The following is a 20,925-nucleotide window of genomic DNA, read 5'->3' on the forward strand; positions in this document are numbered from 1 at the left end:
AAACCATTATAGGTCAAAGTACGGTCTTCAACACGGAGCCTTGGCTCACACCGAACAGCAAGCTATAAAGGGCCCCAAAAATTACTAGTGTAAAACCATTCAAATGGGAAAACCAACGGTCTAATCTATATAAATAAACTGTTAACACAGAGATATGTCTAGCCTATTTGTTATTTTGATAATGCAAATGTTGAAATTAAAATAGCAATACTTTAACATGTAAGTTATGCAAATATTCAAAGTCAATGAACCATGACTGAAGGTACAGGGCTAAACAATCTCCATGGAAATGAGATGTGCCAATGCTAATACAACTGCAAACCAAATATCATTGACTTTTCATAAGTCGTTCCCTTTAAACAAACCTAAACACAAACATTAACTTGTAAACTATGTAAAAGTTTCAAAGTCAATGAACCATAATTAGGGGATGAGGTTATATAATCTCCATGGAAATGAAACTTGCAAATGCCAATACATTTGCATATCGAATATCATGGACTTAACATTAGTGGTTCATCTTAAACTGACCTAATCACAAACTAATACATGTAAACTAAGCAAAAGTTTCAAAGCCAATAGACCATGACTGAGGGGTAAGGACCAAATATTTACCATGGAAATGAGATGTGCTAATGCTTATACAACTGCATACAATTATCATTGACCTACCACTAACAGTTCCCCTTAAACTGACCTAATCACAAACTAATACATGAAAACTAAGCAAAAGTTTCAAAGTCAATAGACCATGAATGAGGGGGCGTGCCAAATAATCTCCATGGAAATGAGATATGCCAATGCTTATACAACTGCATACCAAATATCATTGACCTACCACTAGTGGTTCCCCATAAACTGACCTAATCACAAACTAATACATGTAAACTAAGCAAAGTTTCAAAGTCAATAGACCTTGACTGAGGGGGCAGGGCCAAATAATCTCCATGGTAATGATATGTGCCAATGCTAATACAACTGCATACCAAATATCATTGACCTACCACTAGTGGTTCACCATGAATTAGACCTAATCACAAACTAATACATTGTTGACACCGCCGCTGCCGCCAGAAACAGCATACCTATGTCTCGCTTTTTGACTCTGTCAAGGCGAGACAAAAACAAGAAACCAGAAACACTTATGAACCACATCAACAATTGACAACTACTGAACATCAGATTCCTGACTTAGGACAGGTGCAAACAATTGCAGCAGGTTTAAACGTTTTAATGGTACCAAACCTTCACCCTTATCTAAAACAATAGTGTAACATCACAACATAGAAAGACACACTATAAAATATCAACTGAATGCCTAATATGCTTATAACTTAAAAAGTATCATGCAAATTATAAAGTATTAACTTTTTTCTACCAATTACAGTCCTGCAATTCTGCAATGAGATAAGTAAGTATACACCAATTGAAACTTCAACATCCAGTAAATTTTGAAGACAATAGGTCAAGGAAATCTGAGCTTGAGTCAAAATGTGAAAAGTGAAAGTCCCTTAATTCTGAAACATTAAAAAAAATTACAAAAAGCCAAATGGAATGCAGGAAATATTTTTTCAAATCAGCATTTCCGAATAAAGTCATTTTATTTTGTAAACAAAAAAGTTAAAGTGTAAACAATATAAAAATAAGGAGATGTGGTATGATTGCCAATGAGACAACTATCAACCAAAGTGGATGTAAGCAATTATAGGCAACTAATTACATACAACTATACAGCCTTCAACAATGAGGAAAACCCTTACTGTATAGTCGGCTATAAAAGGCCCCGACATGAAAAATATGAAACAATTCAATTAAGAAAACTAATGGCCTAATTTATAACAAAATAATTTAAGAAAAAAAATAAATGTGGATAGTGTCCACATGTGGACACAGATGATGCCCCCGCTTGCATATCATATAGTTATAAAGGGACATAACTGAAGAACGGTAGGCTTGCATATCATATAGTTATAAAGGGACATAACTGAAGAACGGTAAAAGTGACGCTACCCAAATTTGAACTTGATCTGAGTTTTGTGGTAATAAGCATTGTGTGTAAGTCTCATAACATTTGGTTGAGGCTAACTTAAGTAGAGAACAGAAACTAAAAATTCAGCAATTTTTCTATTTGTAAACACGCATAACTCTAGAACAGTTGTGTATAAGTTTTATAACATTTGGTTGAGACAACTAAAAAATTCAGCAATTTTTATGTTTATAAAGGGACATAACTCAAGAATGGTAAAAGTGTCGCCACCAAATTTCGTACTTAATCTGTATTATGTAGTAATAAGCATTGTGTATAAGTTTCATAACATTTGGTTGAGGAAAACTAAAGTTAGAAAACGGAAACAAAAAATTTGTACTTGATCTTAGTTTTGTGGTAATGAATATTGTGTATAGGTTTCATAATGTTTGGTTGGGGCAAACTTAAGTTACAGAATGGAAACTAAAAGTTTTGCAATCTTTCAATTTATAAAGGGGCATAACTCAATAATGGTTAAAGTGACACTACCCAAATTCAACTTGATCTGTGTTTTATCAGTGGAAGTCAAAATTAAACATTGCATTGTATAAAGCATTGATTGTAGTTGATTCAACTATAATCATGGACAAAGGGAGATAACTCCAATTTAAAAAAAAATTACTTGATATTTAGGAGAAAATAAATATTTTGCAATTTTTCCATTTATAAAGGGGCATAACTCTAGAACGGTTAAAGTGACGCGACAAAAATTCAAACTTGATCTGTGTTTTGTGGTAATAAGCATTGTGTATAAGTTTCATAACATTTGGTTGAGGCAAACTTAAGTAAGACAACGGAAACTAAAATTTTTTCCATTTTTCCATTTATAAAGAGGCAAACTCAAGTTAGAGAACGGAAACCAATTTTGGGACGTACACAAGTACGTACAGACGGACAAGGGAAAAACTTAATGCCCTCACCGCTACGGCGGGGACATAAAAATATGACAGACATGAACCAATGACAATCACTGAACTACAGGCTCCTGACGTGGGACAGGCACATAAAGAATGTGGCGGGGTTATTCATGTTTGTGAGCACTCAATACTCCCCCTAACCTGGGACAGTGGTGTAACAGCACAACATAAGAACAAACTATAAAAATCATTACAAAGCAGAAAAACATCAAACAAAAAACACAGTATACAAATCCTTTGACAGAGCATAATTTCTAATAATCTGTTACAGCTTTAACATGTTTAAGAAAACATCTGCCTTGACATTACAACATAAGCACTTATAAATATGCATACTTACTCCTCCGCCTCTGACTTTGGTAGGGTTAAAGTTTGGATTGCCATGAGGAGTTGTTATGAATGGACTACCAGTATTCTACAAATAGTGAATAAGCAAAATATTAAATGATGTAAATATGTGAGTAGTGAAGTATTTGCATTTTATAAAAGTTCATTTTCTGCTGTTTTCTTAAGGGCTATTCCATTAAAATGTATGTGGGAGGGTAGGAAGGGACTTTCAAAATATCCCTACAACCAAGAACCATTTTTTAGATAATTTTGCATAATGGTAAAAGACGCATAATGAAAAAGACCCATGACCCACATTTAATAATTAAACTTCCCTTCTACCCTCCCACATACATTTTAATGGAATAGCCTTAACATGACGAATGATTAATTGTTATTTGCTTAGCCCAAATATTTATCACATATATTCATGACAAACAAGTTGATGTTAGCTATTGCTTACTGATTATAAGCCTTGATTTAAAATTTCATACATGGCAATTATGTGTAAGAATATAAGGATTCCATAAACAGATGTTGATAAGCAATGAATCTGAAAATGCACCACACAGTATAGCATTCACACATGAACTTAATGACAGATCATTTCATCTGTATGAGTATTTCTAGTGTGTAACTTCAAACTTACTGATCCAAAAGATCTGCCTCTTTGAGCTGCAATATAAAAAGATTATTGTTTGATATAAAATACAAATTGATCAAAAAATTCAGCACAAAATAAAAGAGATTGAAAATTTACCATAAAACATTTACCTCATATGTACAGTTATCATAGTTATGCTAGTTAGCTTTTATAGTTCAAACTATTAAAATGTTCAACAATGATAAATAATACCCCCTTCCACTAAAACAAAAAACTTCTGTGTTACACTATTATTAATCATGGCAATGTCAGTCTCTTTCAAAAGGTATGTTGCAAAATAATTAATAAAATGATATAGACATGATGAACATCAGTGGATATTGCATTTAAAATACCATAAATTTGATCAATGAATGACTTTTTTATATTGACTTACGTGTAACTGGTCGCTCTTGTGTGTGAGTTCTTATACTAGGTAATGCCATCTCTATCTATACAAGTTCTGTAACAGATACACGTTTAAAAATTATCAAAATAGCATTGTATAAAATCAAGATATATGTTTATATAAATATAGATGGATAATGTAATAAAGAGCTGCGTCATGAGTCCATGATACGCCCATCGCTTTTTTAACAAATAAAGTTCCATAATTCCTCAATGTCATATCAGAAATTTATAAGAAAAAAATAAAAGGAGCTTATTTTAATAGATATAAACCAGTCACTAAAGTTTCATGAAAATCGAAAGGGAGCTTACGTCAATATTGAATAGATATGAGCATTTTCAACAAAATTTCATGAAAATTGGTTGAAGCATTTTTGAATTATTGTCCAACATGTTGACAACTGACAACAGTATATCATAATACATCCCGTAAACAGACATATAAAGAGCTACCAAATGAGACCTAATACAAATCACTTCGGATAAGCCATCCTGACTATATTAATTGGTCATGATTGACAATCAAAACACAAAATAGAGGTGCTTGACAATACCAAACAAAGAAATTGTCATGGTTCAAGATTGGCATCAGTCATTGGTCAATTTGGTAATTGCAATCTTCACGATAAACTTTAAAATCTACAGGCCTGGAGATCTATTTTTTGAAAATTTTAGTTAGATTCTGTTGGCCTGTAGAGATGACTTTAACAGGCCCAAGAGCAATTTTACAAGCCCGGGCTGCTGGGCCTATGGTTAAGCAAGAAGACTGTAATTGACCACATTACTTTTTTCCTTTTTCAAGCAGACTTTATAATAATTTAAATAGCAGGGATCTCCATGACCTGTTTTCTGATGGTGCCTGGCCGTTGCTCATATATACACCTTATTGCTATTTGTCCACCATTACTGGACATCACACAGGTTCCCGTAAAATTTGACGTCATAATTGCCAATGTCTGATGCCACAAAACAAAAGAGAAGTGATTGTTGTATGACTTCAATAGTTCAAGTGTGTGCAGATTCACAAATACTGAAATAGCGATAAAGTAGATATCATCTGTCATCATCAATTCATCCCCTCCATGGTTAACATAACATTTCTAAATACCTTGGCTTGTAAAATTTACTTCGACCTGTAAGAATTTCTACTACAGTACAGGCCAATAGAATTATAGTTATCTCGTACCATTGTAAACTCGTACCAATGTCAACTCGTACCACTAAAAAAAAACTCGTACCAATGCAAACTCGTACCACTGCTAACTCGTACCACGGTAAATTCATACCATTGTAAACTCGTACCAACTTATTTAAATGCATTCAAATGGTGTTTAATGATGAATATATACTTTAATTTCACTCAATACCTCTTAAGTCTGTAAATTGTATATAATTTGAAATTACAATGACCAATTTGTAGCTAAATTTGGTTGATTATATAGGGAATCACTGAAGCATGACTGGAGCGGGCTCTAACTTTCTAAAGTCTGTATCTCGAAAAAGGCTATCATTGTCGCCTATGGGGAAATTAATTGTTTATTTCAATCTATACAATCTCGACATTTCTTTATCATAGTGCTCAAAAAGTGTCAAAAACAGTAATTTTACTTGATATTTGATGTGAAACCGTATTTTTTGGTGACAAATGAATTATTGTTTAACTAGTTTTTAAGCTATAGTCTGTTTCATATTTGTATTGCGTTTTACCATAGAAACAAGGGTGGGTTCGACTTTTGACTTACTGTGGAGAGAATGTGTCATTTTCTGAACTTATGCTGACTTGTTTGAAAAAAGCACGTACACGTCTAGAGTTTGGATATACAAATCGATTTTTAAACATGACAATCTCAATTGGTAATTCAACTTTTTTTATTAAGTTTACCAAAAAAAAATCATAAAACATTCGTATTTTTGAATATATTTTTAATGGTACGAGTTTGCAGTGGTACGAGTTCTGATTGGTACGACTTCCCAGTGGTACGAGTTTACGTTGGTACGAGTTAACTTTTTTGGTACGAGTTTACGTGGTACGAGTTTACAATGGTACGAGTTAACTTGCTTCCGGCCAATATTACATATACAAAATTTTTCAAGAATGAGTCTTGGGCTTGTGTTGTGGCTGTAAAGAATACTGCACCAGTAAATACGTCTATTATTTTCCTGCAAATGGCTGCAATATATTCATTTTCATTCTGTTCAGTTCTTACCAAGCCAGAATAATGGTTTCTAAAATCCTCTTGCGATAATATATGCTACCGGTAGAAATAAATTTCTTGATGACCCGATTGATCGACAAATTATTCTGATGGTTCATCTACTAGTATCGGTCCAATTGTGTGGATTAAGTATAAATTAAAACATTTAGTTTGGTTTTTTTCATGAATGCATGCATATAATCTGAACATGGGTGTTTATTTTTAGGTTATAATTACCTTTTTATTTTTTACTTTTTCGGCATTGACAAAAGAAAATAAAATCTCGTTAAATCTCGGGACGCGATGTGTACAAATTTTATAAAGTTAAGATTTATTACTTCCAATACTACAATATGTGTGAAATTTATTACATTTTGGTAACGAAAACAGTATCAAATTAAATTATTGTAAGAAAATTATAATATTTTATATATCACGTTTTCGGCGGGATTTGCACGGCAGGCGGTTTTTCGGAAATCCCCGAAATTCCGAATCACATTTATTTGTTTTGAAAGTTTTAGTTTACAGATCTAGCTAAAAAGATTTTATGAAAACATTGGTAAAAATGATACAGATTTCAAGAAATTTGATTGAAGAAACACATATAACTCTTTAACTTTGTCCCAAAACCACTGAAAACAGTTACATTTTCCCAAACTTTTGACAGTTTTACAAACAACATACATGTATGCATGCTGTCAGAGCAACTCATCTGTGAAAAAATACAAAACATATATTTCACAAGTAAATAACCTATTAATACAGAGGTTTACGGTCTTTAACAAATTATTTTTTTCGATGGGACATATTTTGTAAAGTGCTGTTGCTCCTTATACTTTTGTTGCATAAAAAAAACTTTGTCTCTATTTGTGAATCTGGGACATCTGACAGTCTGATGATCTGAGCTGTTGTCTGTTGATGTCATTAATGATTTGTATAGTCTTACTATACCAATCCTTGATGTCTTACAGCAATCGCTTTTGCATTATATGGTGTTAATTTATGTTTGTGACATCAAAATTTTACGGGAAAGTTGTGATGTCCAGTAAATTATAACAGACAAATAGCAATAAGGATAGTAAGGTGTTTTAAATGTTTATATACGATGCAGTCTGGTAAATCCGCCCACATAAGGCTTTGATCATATGTATTTCTGCTTAGTTATATACAAATTGTATCAAATTTAATATAAATCGATTCACTGATAAATCAACTTTGAGTAGTATATCTCATTAAATATGTATGGAGGGCCAGTTTGCTTGTCTTACCTGAATCTGTGCTTATAGATCTATAGAAGATTTCACATTTGTGCTTTTACCTGTACCATTTTCTATGTCTTAATGCTTATATTATTACTCCACAGTAATCTGTATTCTGTAGGTGTCGCTCTTGACACTTGATGGTTGCTCATGTTATTCAAAACGCCTCAGGCCCCGCCGTAGCGGAGGGGGCATTAAGTTTTACCCTTGTCCGTCTGTACGTACGTCCCATAGTTGGTTTCCGTTCTCTTACTTTAGTTTGCCTCAACCAAATGTTATGAAACTTATACACAATGCTTATTACCACAAAACACAGATCAAGATTGAATTTTGATGGCATCACTTTAACCATTCTAGAGTTATGCCCCTTTACAAATTGAAAAATTGCTGAATTTTTCCTTTCCGTTCTCTAACTTAAGTTTGCCTCAACCAAATGTTATGAAACTTATACACAATGCTTATTACCACAAAATACAGATCAAGTTTGAATTTTGGTGGTGTCACTTTAACCGTTCTAGAGTTATGACCCTTTACAAATGGAAAAATTGCTGAATTTTTCGTTTCCGTTGTCTTACTTTAGTTTGCCTCAACCAAATGTAATGAAACTTATACACAATGCTTATTACCACAAAATACAGATCAAGATTGAATTTTGGTGGTGTCAATTTAACCGTTCTAGAGTTATGCCCCTTTACAAACGGAAAAATTGTCGAATTTTTCGTTTCCGTTCTCTAACTTAAGTTTGCCTTAACCAAATTTTATGAAACTTATACACAATACTTATTATTACAAAACTCAGATCAAGTACAAATTTTGGTAGCGTCACTTTTACTGTTCTTCAGTTATGTCCCTTTATAACTGAATATGATATGCAAGCGGGGGCATCATTTGTGTCCCATGGACACATTCCTCATTTATTCTATTTTCTAATTTAGAGTAAGGATACCACAATCATTGTCTTGTTTTCCACTCTTACAATAAAATCCAAGACTGATTGGATGGCTACAAGTTCTGCCAGTAGAATAAAACCTCTTTTGGATGCAGGATGTTTAAGTTCTATTTCAGAATTATTTGAAATTACAATGGCACCTGCCCCACAAGCTAAGCCCAGTGTGATCCCTTTTAACGAGCATGAAAAAAAAAATGTTCTTCGTGAATTTCCATAATGAAAAAGAGTGAAGATTATCCATAGATATGGATTGTATGCAACTTCTTGAGGTAAATAGATGTAGGTACACAAGACAACTGGAGTATAATGCATGTAATTAAATAGCAAGAGGTAGATTTTGAATTTGCATTTATTCCTAACTCATTAAAATCATTTTTCAGTTTTAGATACCTGTATATATAATATACAGAATGTCTGAAGGGGACTTTAAAATGTACTGCATCAGAGCAGATGGCAGCTCTGGTAGAAATGGTGCCACTAAAGCTATGTTTGATGCATTTGCCGTAAGTAGATTTACTTAGCATTTTAGAAAAAAGCTTCACGATTTTATCTTTGTGCAATAGGGAATTTCCCTAAAAATAAATTTTAATACATTAATTGCATTCATTACAGATATGAAAACAAGTTTCCTTAGTCATATTCTGATGTTATGGCTTTCCTGCAGACATGTTGCTGTAATTGTTTGACATTCAAATAATGGAATATACCAGTTTACTTTAGTTTTACTTGAATTAAATTTTTCATGAATCATACTTCAGATTTCCTTGCATTAATGTTTGTCTAATATTAGTGTCAGGGTTTTTTTTTAACAGTTGATAATTTGAAGAGATGGCAAAATCTTAAAATACATTGTATAATAGGAAAAACTATTAACATATTCATAAGTCTTAGCTCAAAAGAAAAATTGCTGTTTATTTCTGCCTTTTGTTTGTTATTTTGTGTGCATTATATTAAATAGAATCTTGAAAAAGAAGGATTTAAACCACAGTGGATGTTTGAAAGTGATTGCTTAAAAGTTGAAAAGAAAGAAAAGAACAGTGCTTACTTATTTGACAAATTTATAGGAGAAGGTTTTAACCATGTACAGAGTCTCAAGTGCAGGTAAAAATTTTGTTTTGATCAAATGCACAGGAGGTTGTCACAAAAAAATTATGTGGATATCAGTGTTCATCAAAAATATCAAAGGTCATTGATTGACTTTGCATTAGAGCATCTCTGAAAATAAAACTGATTTCTGAATTGTTAAGCTGTTTCCATTGGTCAAGAACATATCACTGTGCTTATCTAAACGACTCTTACCTTTCAAGATACAAAAGGGTAAAAATAAATTTTCATGTTGGGAGCTGAATTTGTTTCTTTAAAACTGATCAAATGATGAAAAATTTCAGTGTAATGAAAATGTTCTAACCATACAATTTCCAATGTTTGTCTTAATTTTTTTTTGAGAAGTTTTGATAAATGAATCTCATAGTAACTATGCAATTTAGTATAATAAAAATGTTCTCTCATAAAGATTATTCATAAATAATTACATTACATATGTATGGTTCAAGAGAATCCGTTACTTTGATTGGCTAACAACAATTGCACATCATTCAAAAATTAACCTTCATATCAAAATGAAATGTTCATTCGTGATAACACGTGCTTCCACAAAAAAGTGCACACGTCAATAAAAGAAAAACTTTATTTTCATGGTCTTAGCATATAAATGTTATTATGAGAAATAAATGCTTTTTTAGTAATTTGATAGGGTTGTAAAAGTGTTGATCGTGCACACATTTTTAGAATGAAATTATTCATACAAAATGTGCTTATGTCAACACTTTTACACCCCCAATAAAATTACAAAAAGAAGCATTCATTTCTTAATTGAATTATTCTAAACATTGTTTCAATTGTTATCAAACCTTTATGTTTTCTGAAAAAATATCTGTAAGATAAGTGAAATTCAGTGACAAATGATGAAGTATGGTATAGTGGGAGATAACTTTGATCATGCTTTACATCACCACTAATTATCAATTTTGCTGCACCATTATCTCCTTTTTTATGTTAAAGTTTAGTAGCAACTACTGTCGAGAAATATTCAGATGCAAATGCACAATAAATTTCTATTAGAAAATAAAGACAACATGAAGAGATTTTGATTTATTTTAGTTAGAAATCTTATTATTTTGTACTCACAATGTGATAAACAAGTGTTTGAATTGTATTTAATTACACTGGACTCCACTTAACATTCCTGTACTTTTTATAAAAGAAACAGAAGACAATCATTTGAATTGGACGGTAGGACTATTTTTTTTATGATACACCTGCTCTATAGTAACAACAACATTTCTCTAGAAATGGACTGATTTTTTTACAAGTTGATCAGTTTGAAGAAATGAGTTCCAACTACAATTTGAAAAGTCTTTTAGGTTCATTGGTATTGGGAAAAGGCCAAGCCTCTTGGATAAGTACAGGAAAAATAGAATTTCATATTTTCATTTTTTTTGTTTTAAGACATGAAAGTGTGTATTACTTATATATTATGAATACACCATATTCTTTCTTTTCCATTAAATACTAACAGATCCATATGATCTACTGTTTGTGATGGTGATCATCTAGCATGGCAAGAAGCAAAGACAAAGTTATATTTTATATTAAAAACAAATTCAGTTGGAAAATACTCCAAATACCGTACTGGTATTCATTACTTGTGTTATAAGAGAGAAGATTTTTTTTATTATAATAATATATTACTCACAATATAATTAATGTGAGGGAAAAGTGCTTTAATGATTACTCATAATAAAATTAATATTAGGAATAATTGCTTTAATGATAACTAATAATATTAAGAATACTTGGAATAAGTGATTGAATGATTACTCACAATATAATTACAATATGAATTAGTGTTTTTGTGTTATTTGTAGAATATTTGGTCCCCAGTGCATATTATCATCCTTAGAACACAAACTGGTATGTATGAATTATCAAATGTACAAAGCCTGGTATGTTTTGTAGGGGGCTACAGATACATGTCTGATATATTAATGTCAGCATGGGCAACCATCCAAGGCTTGTTCACATTATTCAAATGGTTGGGATTTTGATATTGATTTAATGTCATTAGTAGTATGTATAGTCTTGGAAAACTTACAAGACTGTTTAATTTCATGGTTTGTTTTACTTATTACTACTTACATTAGGAAAATTTGTACTCTAAAGACCTAACAAATTCCTGAAAATGTCATGTCTGAAATGGTACTGTATTTCAGATGAACACGTTTTTTAGTTATTCTAAGTTAATCTTAAGTGTTCATAGGAAGGAAAAATGTGAAAAACTAATTTAACTTGAGGAAAGTTTCATATGTTTGTTTGGCATACATGCCTAACATTACAATTGTAAACAGGTTTCTTTTTATTTTTCATATAACAGGACATTCCACGAAGATCGACTCCAATTTTCAACTTAGCCATGAAAGACCTTGTTGTTTGTTGCTCAAACCTAGATAAAGAGATTAGGGTAAAGTACTTTTAAATGTAGTAAAACAGCCTTTTAGTTCAGTTTTTTATATGAAAGTGGGATATAATTTCTCTAGGATTGACTGAAAGTGAATTTGTTATGAAAAATAAGACAAAACTGAAATAGAACAGATGCAAAACACACATGAATAAGGAAAATGAGATCACTACCAAAACAGTATTTCAAGAACATAAAAAGAAATATAGCAGTTATACTATGATCAGGTGTATATAGCTAGGGCATTTAAAGAAGATACAATTGCATGCATTACCTTGAATATTAAAACATTCTACTTGTATTGATTGGTTCATATTTTCTGTAGACAACCAGAAGATTGTGAATACAAAATCTACATTTTATGTCAGGTTGGTTTGCAACTTGATGAAATCTCTTATTATGGTGCATTGTTATCTATATTGATATGCATATATATAACAGTGATTTTTTTACAAGAATTATGACCCATATAATTGAAAGACAGGTATATGAATTTGTGAAAGATTATATAACTAATGACAGACAGAAGTTATGAAATTTTCATTTTTTTTTCTTCATATTTTAGGAAGAACTTCACAAGAAAGTGGAAATGATGGGTGGAGAAGCAAGTAAAACTTTAACAGATCAAGTCACACACCTTGTCACAGGAGAAGTTGGCAGTAAAAAATACCAGGTAATTATCCCCTCGTCCAACACAGTATTGTTTAGGATAGCGCCTTTAGTCCATTTATTTGTTCATTCTTTCTTTTGCTCCTATTAAGATTTGTAATCCAAGTCAATATGTAAGCTACAATAAATCATAGAGGAAAGGCCTTTTGTTAGTTGATGCATCATGCTTTATGAAGAAGATCGACACTAGAATTAGGAGACCTAGAAATTCATTGATGATTTGAATAAAAAAAAACAAAGAAAATAATCAGTGGAATTTTACATCTATTAAAATTTGTCATATGGTGGTGTTGGAGATAAAGGCTGACATTGTAGGAATGATGAAATACATAAACCAGGATGGACATGTTACCTGTGTGGTTCTGGAAGATTCATATGAATTATTAGGAATTTTATTATAAATGTCTTCATTTTATGTACATAGGGAAATATATATATGAACCAAGAAATTATATTTTAAACTCTGTGCATTAAATCATTATATAATATCTAAAGTGACATATCATTGAAAAATATTTCAGGTTTCAGGTGACCTTGGAAAACAGATCATGTTACCATTATGGGTGGAAAAGGTGTGGGAGAAGTCATCAGATGGGTATGTATTATAACTCCTGTTGTATATGTACTGTAATGCTAAAACTATGATGATTATTGTATTTATTTAACTTTAGTACGACATAAGATATTTACAATTTTATTGGAATTATATAATAATTCAGAGATACCTCTAAAAGTTAATATACCGATGTTTGATATTTCAGTGATATCCTATGTAGAATGTCTTGCTGACCTGTTCAGAATTTGGATCTAAAAGTGTTTTGAAATTTTGAAAGGAGCCTGAAAAACTAGATTCTATGTTATTGATTTGAATATGTATTACTGTTTGGAACAATATTTGATTTATATTTACAGACATATCCACGGTGCTGATGTTCAGTTTCATGAATGCTCGTGTCCTGTATTCTATGGATTGGTTATAACAGTTTCTGGGTTTGATTCAACAGAACGAGGAGAAATGAAGACCATGATAGAGGCAGAGGGTAACTTATATTACTATTGTTGTACATAAAATAAGTATTTCTGACATTTTTTTAAGTTCCCATTTTCAAATTACCATAACTTAAGCAAAGTTCAACTTTCATCCTATAGTTTTGATGTCATTCTCTGGATACAGATTTTTTCATCTTTCGATCTTGTATTATAGTGAAAAATATCAGAATTAGAATTTTCTGTAAGTGTTCTCTCATTTAAGTTTCATAAAATGTATAAACTTATCAAAAATCATTTTCCTTATCTTAATGAACATACATCAGTCTTCATATTATGGTTGTTACAGTATTTGAAGAGAACTTACATTTCTCACATTGATGGATTCATACATGGTTAAATTTCATATATCTGTTTTTAAAGAAGAAAAATTGTATTATTTGATTTAAATATTTTATTTTTGAATGGTAAAAGTCATAGATTTCATCAACACATTCTTCAACATCGATTGCTTCTAACCACATGAGCCTATCATTTTGTATTTTTTTATATTCATTGGTTGCCTATTAAAAATCCTAAAAACTGTACCATAAATATAAGCATTAAAATTCAAGACTTAATTTTAGTACTGAATGCAACAAATAACGAGCTTGACATACTCTTTCTAGCCATTAGGCTTGAATATTAGATATTCTTAGTTTGTCAAACACAATTTTATATTAAGATGTTTGTACTTTTTCAGGTGGCAAATATACAGGTGAAATGAAGGTCAAAGAGTGTACTCATCTCATCATCAATAAACCTAAAGGTAAAATCATTTCACAACTTATCTTTTGAATAAATATATGAGGTAATTACATATTTGATTAAAAATTTTGCCAAACCCCCGTATTATATTGGAATAAGATTTTACTGTAAATGATCCTATCCCTGGAATAACTAAAATGGGAGAAAATCAAAATTTTGCATGAAATATGTATTGGGACTTAACTCGTACATAAACAATGAGCTAATTGTTTGCATTTTTAATGGTGGTAAAATATGTTTCTCAGTCAAATTTTTTCTGATATATTCATATCTTTATCTTTTGACTTCAGGTCAGAAATACGAGTTTGCTAGGAAATGGAAGATGCATATTATCAAGTCTGAATGGTTGTATGATTCTGTAGAGAAAGGCTACTGTCTTGATGAGAGTAAATATGGATTAGAAGGCAGTAGGGATTCAGGGGTAAAGACATCTACACCGGAGAAGGGAAAAGCAAAAAGTGAGTCATTAAATATTGAATAAATGGAAATTATCTGTTTCAGAAAGAGAGATTGTAAAGTATTAAATATAAAAGTAGTACCCATACCATATAGTCAGCTTTAGTCCTTTATTGTACATTTGCAATTGATATTTTTGGCAAAGGAAAATTTTTAATTGGCATTGGCAAGTATCTGAACTCAAAATGCATTTGTGTTACAAAGTCATATCTGCTTTTAAATATAAACTTATTCAGGTGAAAAACATGACATTTTAAAAACTAGTTATAAGAAACAAAGGCAATCAGGAATATATTTGTCAACTATTTAAGCTATGAAAGATCCTCATAAAGAAGATTCAGTAAGTAAATTTGAAGTTCTGCTTTGTTTTAAATTTTTAATTGCATCATTTGTAATGTGGATACAAAGGTTTCTGGAAAAAAATATGCAAATTGGAAAAATAAAACATGCATAATTTTCTATTTGCAGATAGAGTTTCTAGTATTGCTGACATCAGCAGCATCTCTAACATCTCCATGATAGGTAACTATCAGGTAAATGAGACAGCTGCCATGACAAGAATGAATGATACAGCTGCTACAACAAGATCTGACATGACTACATTCAGTGAGACACAAGCTCAGAAGAATGATCATATCGAATCATCACTACAAACCATAGATCTGACACGTCCACCTTCAGATCTATTCCTTGATGGTTGTAAGGTAATTGATATACATATAAAACTACCTGTGATCTTTACCAAATATCACCATAGCTCTTCATATTAAATAAAATGTGTGTTCAATTTTCATGTATTAAGAAAAAAATCTTTTATGGATACCTGATTCATGCTTTTGACAAATTCTACGTTCAAAAATATTGGAAACTTGCAATTTACGAACCAGACCAACGGAACTTAGTACCAACCAATAATAATGAATCCACAGTATGATTCCTTTTTATCAATACCCTATATAGAGTTTTTCCTAAATCACCTACCAATGACCTAATTTAATTGTTAATCTCAAGAACACAGATTCAATAGTTATCAAAGAATTGTCATTATAAATGATGATAAACATATAAATAATATGTCATAATCAATATTTTTAGATTTACTTGAGTGGTTTTTGCGGACAAGACCTTGAAAAAATGAAAAAAGTGATAAATGCTGGTGGTGCTACAAGGTGAGTATTAAATATAGTTTGAGATATGATAAGTTATCACTACATTTCTATGCATAGTATGTAAATGTGAATAAAATTGTGTTATATTCATTTCATGGAAACCAAGGATGATTTATCAATGATATTTCGCCACATCTTATACAGTACAACTCTCATGTTGCCTTGCTCTACATTTTTTACACGGAAAGTAGAAAAATGCATACAACATGCTTTAAGCACAGAAAATTCATAAACAAAAGCTTTTAACACTGAAAAACCACAAACTTTATTCAGTGTGTTGTTTTGATGAAACTAATAGTTTGACAAAGAAATAGATAGTAATGTTGAAAAGAAACTATTTATCAATACACAGTAACAAAGTAGGTAATGGTTGTGTGCTTTGGTATACTATTTATCTCAATACATATCTGGAGTCAATGTTATCAGTCTTCTTTAATCATCGTCATCTGTTTCCATTACATATTGATTTCAGACTTAACCAGTTAAATGAAGCTGTCACTCATGTCATACTGGGAGTAAGAATTGACAGAGATATTGAATTACTAACTACAAACACTTTCAGGTAAATGTTTATAAAGAATAAAATTTTAAAATCTTATTTATAAATGATTTGTATGACAGTACACTTCTGATTTCAATTTGTATGATAAGACATTGCTGCAAGTACAAGTAAACCAGTTCAACTTTGGACCTTTAACAATATACTAATATAAAAATAAGGAGATGTTGTATGATTGCCAAGGAGACAACTATGCACCAAAGTTAATATGAAGTGGCAGTAATGTTTATTTCTCCATTGCACATTGATATTTGAAGAATTCTTTGTATAGGCAAAACTAAAATAAGAAGTCTAATCAGTTCAAGACTGTTTTATTATGCAAACTACCTGCATTATTTATAAAACTTGACATCAGGTTCAACACTAATCCCTGCATTTCCAGTTTTACTTTTAACTTCAAAATTAGGCCTGGGACTGATTAATTACTGGAAAGAAAAAATATCATATTTTAAATAAATTTCTGTGAAACTGATTTCAAGTTCAAAATTCATTGATATTTACTTGTTATATTGATAGACCACAGGTTGTTTCTCCTGCCTGGCTTGCAGAATGTTACCGTAATGGTAGAACAGTGGATGAAGCACCATTCTCATGCCTAGATCTACCTCCAGCTGAATCAGAATCACCTAAATTAACAGTGTAAGTCTTGTACATACTCTAGTTCTCAATTTCATCTAATACATATATATATATAGTGTAAGTCTTGTACACACTGTTTGTTCTCAATTTCATGAACTGTGTTTACTAATCCAAATGCAGATTATTCACTTTTTTAGCTGGGCAAATTTTATATAGTTAACTCAGACATATAGTTATCTGTCTACTGTTTAGTAGAAGGTTTCATTGCTAATGGCCTCTACATGTGATGAAAACCTTAGTAGTCATACAGTCACTTGTTAAGATTATCCAGAATTTTTTCATGTTAGATTTAGGATATACATATTTGACTTAATCACATATGAAATAGTACCACATCTTCTACAATGATGATATTGAATTTGAATAGTCAATAAAAGAATCAGAAATGTTGTAAATACAGAGAAACTGTTGATATGAGTTTGTGGATCTGTAAATTTAAAATACAGAAAGCCTTTTTGACTCATATAAACTGGTTTTTAAGTCTGGTACTATAAGTACTATTTATTATTAAGTTTTTTTTATGATATTTTTTCAGCAGCAAACAGAAGAAACTTGAAAGAAAAGACAGTATTCAAAACAAGACTTTAGAACCAGAAAAGATAAAACCTGATGAGGATGATCACAAGGAAGAAGAAGAAATGGATATTATGTCACAGTATCTTATACAGCCAATGGGAGGTATGGTATAAATACACATAGTCACTGATGTCCCAAAATCTTGTACCATCCTTCGTTCTTTCCTTCTGTCCCATTTTCGTTTCCGCACTCTTAAAGTTTTCCTCATCCAAATTATATGAAACTCATACACAATGCTAATAACTACAACACGCAGACAGAGTTGGAATTAAGGCAGTGAGTCATGTACCATTCTAGAGTGATGCCCCCTTTAAACCTGGAAAATTACAAAGCTTGAGCTGTTGCATTCTGTCCTCAGACACATTCTTCTTTTATTTTTTAAGATTAAGCAGTTTCACGTTAGGCAGGAATAAAGGCTGTGGTGGCATTACTTCCCATTTACATGATGCTATTATGTTGGTTTAAAAATGTTCAAGAATAATTTCTTAAATTGTAAATTTTAGAAAATACGCAAGATAAAACCATGAAAGATGAAGACAAACCTACGACAATAGAGCAAAAACCTGTAGAAATAGAGGAAAATGAAATGACTCAAAATCCTAATGGTAAGTTTGTATTGTTTGTCCTGTTTTATTACTGAATTCAGTCATTGTGAAGTTGATGTTTTGCAGTAATTTGTTTTCCAGGAAGTGTATTACAAAAGGCTTAAAAAATCAATACCTGATAACATTATTTTCTCAATTAAGAAACGGATCTTTCTATGTCTTGATTTGGACAACAGTTGTTATATTTTGTTGGACTTTTAAATTCGTGGATAAAGCCATCCACGAAAACCACAAAAATTGGTACCCCATGAATAAAAGTACTTTCACAGTATGCACTGTTTTATATTAATTTAACTACATGTGTACCGGACATAAGTTCTTATGTAGTTTGTTCAAAATATCTTTTTTTTTCATCCCTGTTTTTTGCATGACCTACTGAATATAAAATTTTTAAAAATGCTTATCAATGACTACCATAGAATTTTGTTATCAATTAATATAAAGCCAATGATGATTTACCCATGAAATAATCTTGATATTTTTAATACACTACTTTAGGTGACAGTCAGACACAGAAAAAGGTGTTTACAGGGAAGTCATTTATGTTTTTTGGATTTGAGGAAGAGCAACATACTCCATTAACAGAATTTGTAAATGAGGAAGGAGGTTTGTTTTAAATTAGAATTATCATACACTTGTAGGTTGTTGCTGAAGCTGTCATTTCTAAAACATTTGTATCAGATTATTAATGATAAAGCAAAGCCCCTAAACACTAGTCATTTGCGATGCATTATGTTATATTCTTATGCAATGTTTATCTTTTTTGTGGATGACTTTATTACAACTCAACTAAATTAAATTTTCAGGAAAGGTTTATCAGGGAAACACCAGACTGGTACCAGATTATGGAGTTGTTCCTGTTGATGGATTTCCTGTGGACAAAACAGTTGGAGAAATAGCAACCAGTACTTGGCTGGTTTGTATTCGATTATGATTTTCTTTATAAATAAAGGGTTTTTACAATCCTTAAAACAGAAGATTTGAGGTATATTGCATTTGAAAGTTTTCTATCAAAAATGAAACTTTGGACCATGTTTAGGCAACTTCATATTATCACTTTCTGTAAATCTACAGTTGGAGCTATTAATATAGCTATAGACAATTATCTCCCTTAGTTCTGAATGAAACATCTGATTCTCACTTATTATTTTGAGTGCAGATTTAAATTTTGCAACCACTAACATTACATACAGTTGAACATATAAATACTTGAATTTTTTTTACTTCTTGTTTGAAAAAAAAAAGTTTTCGATAGCACTTCTATTAATTAATAGACATAATTTTTATTTTGAAAAAAATATCTAAGGGAGATAATTGTTATAGCTTCAATTATTTGTTGGATGTACAGAGCAAAAAGTTTCATGCATATTCTAGACAAAATTGAATAAGCAATCAATCATAGCTCAATTGAGACTTTTTAACAAAATCATATAAACTATTTTCTACACACAATAAATGTCGTTAACAAGGTAATTTTGTGTTCCATTCATTTCATTCAGATAATACACACTTATTGGACAATTCTAATGTAAGTCTAATTTCTTGTATTCAAAATAATCTATTTGAACCAGAAGAATTTCAAAAGATTAAAAACTATATCCATGATGGTTTTAAACACCATGTATATGACTAATAAATGAAAACATCTGCCTGCACAAAACTAAATTAAACAATTGAGAAACAAGCAATACTTGAATGGCCTTTTAAGTGTATGTTTTTTTTAATTTCTAAACTAAAAATTAGCTACCAAAAATTTTGTCTTTCTAAGTGACCTTGAGTAAAGAGATAAAAGTACTATATATAGATTGAAAAATCTTCAAAGAAACTGATTTTAAAGTGCAAGAATGGAAAATGCATATGTCAAAGGAATACATGTATAATGATATATTACTCTTTTACAATTAAAAGGTAAGCACAATTGCAGGATTTTTAAAAAAAAATTTTGATTACTTTTTATTTTCTATGATATTGCTAGGATAGTGCATATTAATATATGTCTATTGATTACAGCAAATGTGTGCGGAATCTGACACACTTTTACCAGTTAGTAGTAATCCACTGTTTTCTCCTGTTGATATCAACATTGAAGATAATCCATTGATGGACTGTATTTTATCATTCAGGTGAGTCAGTTAAGGATTGGAAAGTGATAAGGAATTATATTAATCATTGGTTTATAATGGTAATGTAAAAACAATACAGAATTTACATAGGTAT

General features: G+C 31.0%; 2 protein-coding genes across 5 annotated transcripts in view; one reads left to right on the top strand and one right to left on the bottom strand.

Annotated features, from left to right (window-relative positions):
- The window catches only part of LOC127725724 (SWI/SNF-related matrix-associated actin-dependent regulator of chromatin subfamily E member 1-like), a 30,030-nt gene extending 23,219 nt beyond the window's left edge, over window positions 1-6,811 (bottom strand). Inside the window, exons 1-4 of one of the 2 annotated variants that reach the window (XM_052232910.1) lie at window positions 6,754-6,811; window positions 4,311-4,376; window positions 3,920-3,945; window positions 3,284-3,358 (exon numbers count right to left, since the gene is read on the bottom strand). In XM_052232910.1, the coding sequence (XP_052088870.1) occupies window positions 3,284-3,358; window positions 3,920-3,945; window positions 4,311-4,359 (150 nt within the window). In that variant the 5' untranslated portion in view covers window positions 4,360-4,376; window positions 6,754-6,811. The remainder of the gene's footprint in view (window positions 1-3,283; window positions 3,359-3,919; window positions 3,946-4,310; window positions 4,377-6,753) is intronic. The other variant, XM_052232911.1, reaches the window with a different exon arrangement.
- Window positions 6,812-6,970: 159 nt separating this feature from the next.
- The window catches only part of LOC127725725 (DNA topoisomerase 2-binding protein 1-like), a 39,600-nt gene continuing 25,645 nt past the window's right edge, over window positions 6,971-20,925 (top strand). For 2 of the 3 annotated variants that reach the window (XM_052232912.1, XM_052232913.1), the window contains exons 1-19: window positions 6,971-7,075; window positions 9,105-9,227; window positions 9,683-9,825; window positions 11,652-11,697; window positions 12,158-12,244; window positions 12,807-12,914; window positions 13,432-13,505; window positions 13,823-13,950; window positions 14,640-14,705; window positions 14,995-15,162; window positions 15,629-15,864; window positions 16,256-16,329; window positions 16,802-16,891; window positions 17,405-17,527; window positions 18,063-18,205; window positions 18,607-18,708; window positions 19,207-19,314; window positions 19,515-19,624; window positions 20,719-20,831. In XM_052232912.1, the coding sequence (XP_052088872.1) occupies window positions 9,135-9,227; window positions 9,683-9,825; window positions 11,652-11,697; window positions 12,158-12,244; window positions 12,807-12,914; window positions 13,432-13,505; window positions 13,823-13,950; window positions 14,640-14,705; window positions 14,995-15,162; window positions 15,629-15,864; window positions 16,256-16,329; window positions 16,802-16,891; window positions 17,405-17,527; window positions 18,063-18,205; window positions 18,607-18,708; window positions 19,207-19,314; window positions 19,515-19,624; window positions 20,719-20,831 (2,012 nt within the window). In that variant the 5' untranslated portion in view covers window positions 6,971-7,075; window positions 9,105-9,134. The remainder of the gene's footprint in view (window positions 7,076-9,104; window positions 9,228-9,682; window positions 9,826-11,651; window positions 11,698-12,157; window positions 12,245-12,806; window positions 12,915-13,431; window positions 13,506-13,822; window positions 13,951-14,639; window positions 14,706-14,994; window positions 15,163-15,628; window positions 15,865-16,255; window positions 16,330-16,801; window positions 16,892-17,404; window positions 17,528-18,062; window positions 18,206-18,606; window positions 18,709-19,206; window positions 19,315-19,514; window positions 19,625-20,718; window positions 20,832-20,925) is intronic. The other variant, XM_052232914.1, reaches the window with a different exon arrangement.

The sequence above is a fragment of the Mytilus californianus genome, unplaced genomic scaffold (assembly GCF_021869535.1).
Source record: "Mytilus californianus isolate M0D057914Y unplaced genomic scaffold, xbMytCali1.0.p SCAF_15, whole genome shotgun sequence".
In the NCBI taxonomy this organism is placed as follows: domain Eukaryota; kingdom Metazoa; phylum Mollusca; class Bivalvia; order Mytilida; family Mytilidae; genus Mytilus; species Mytilus californianus.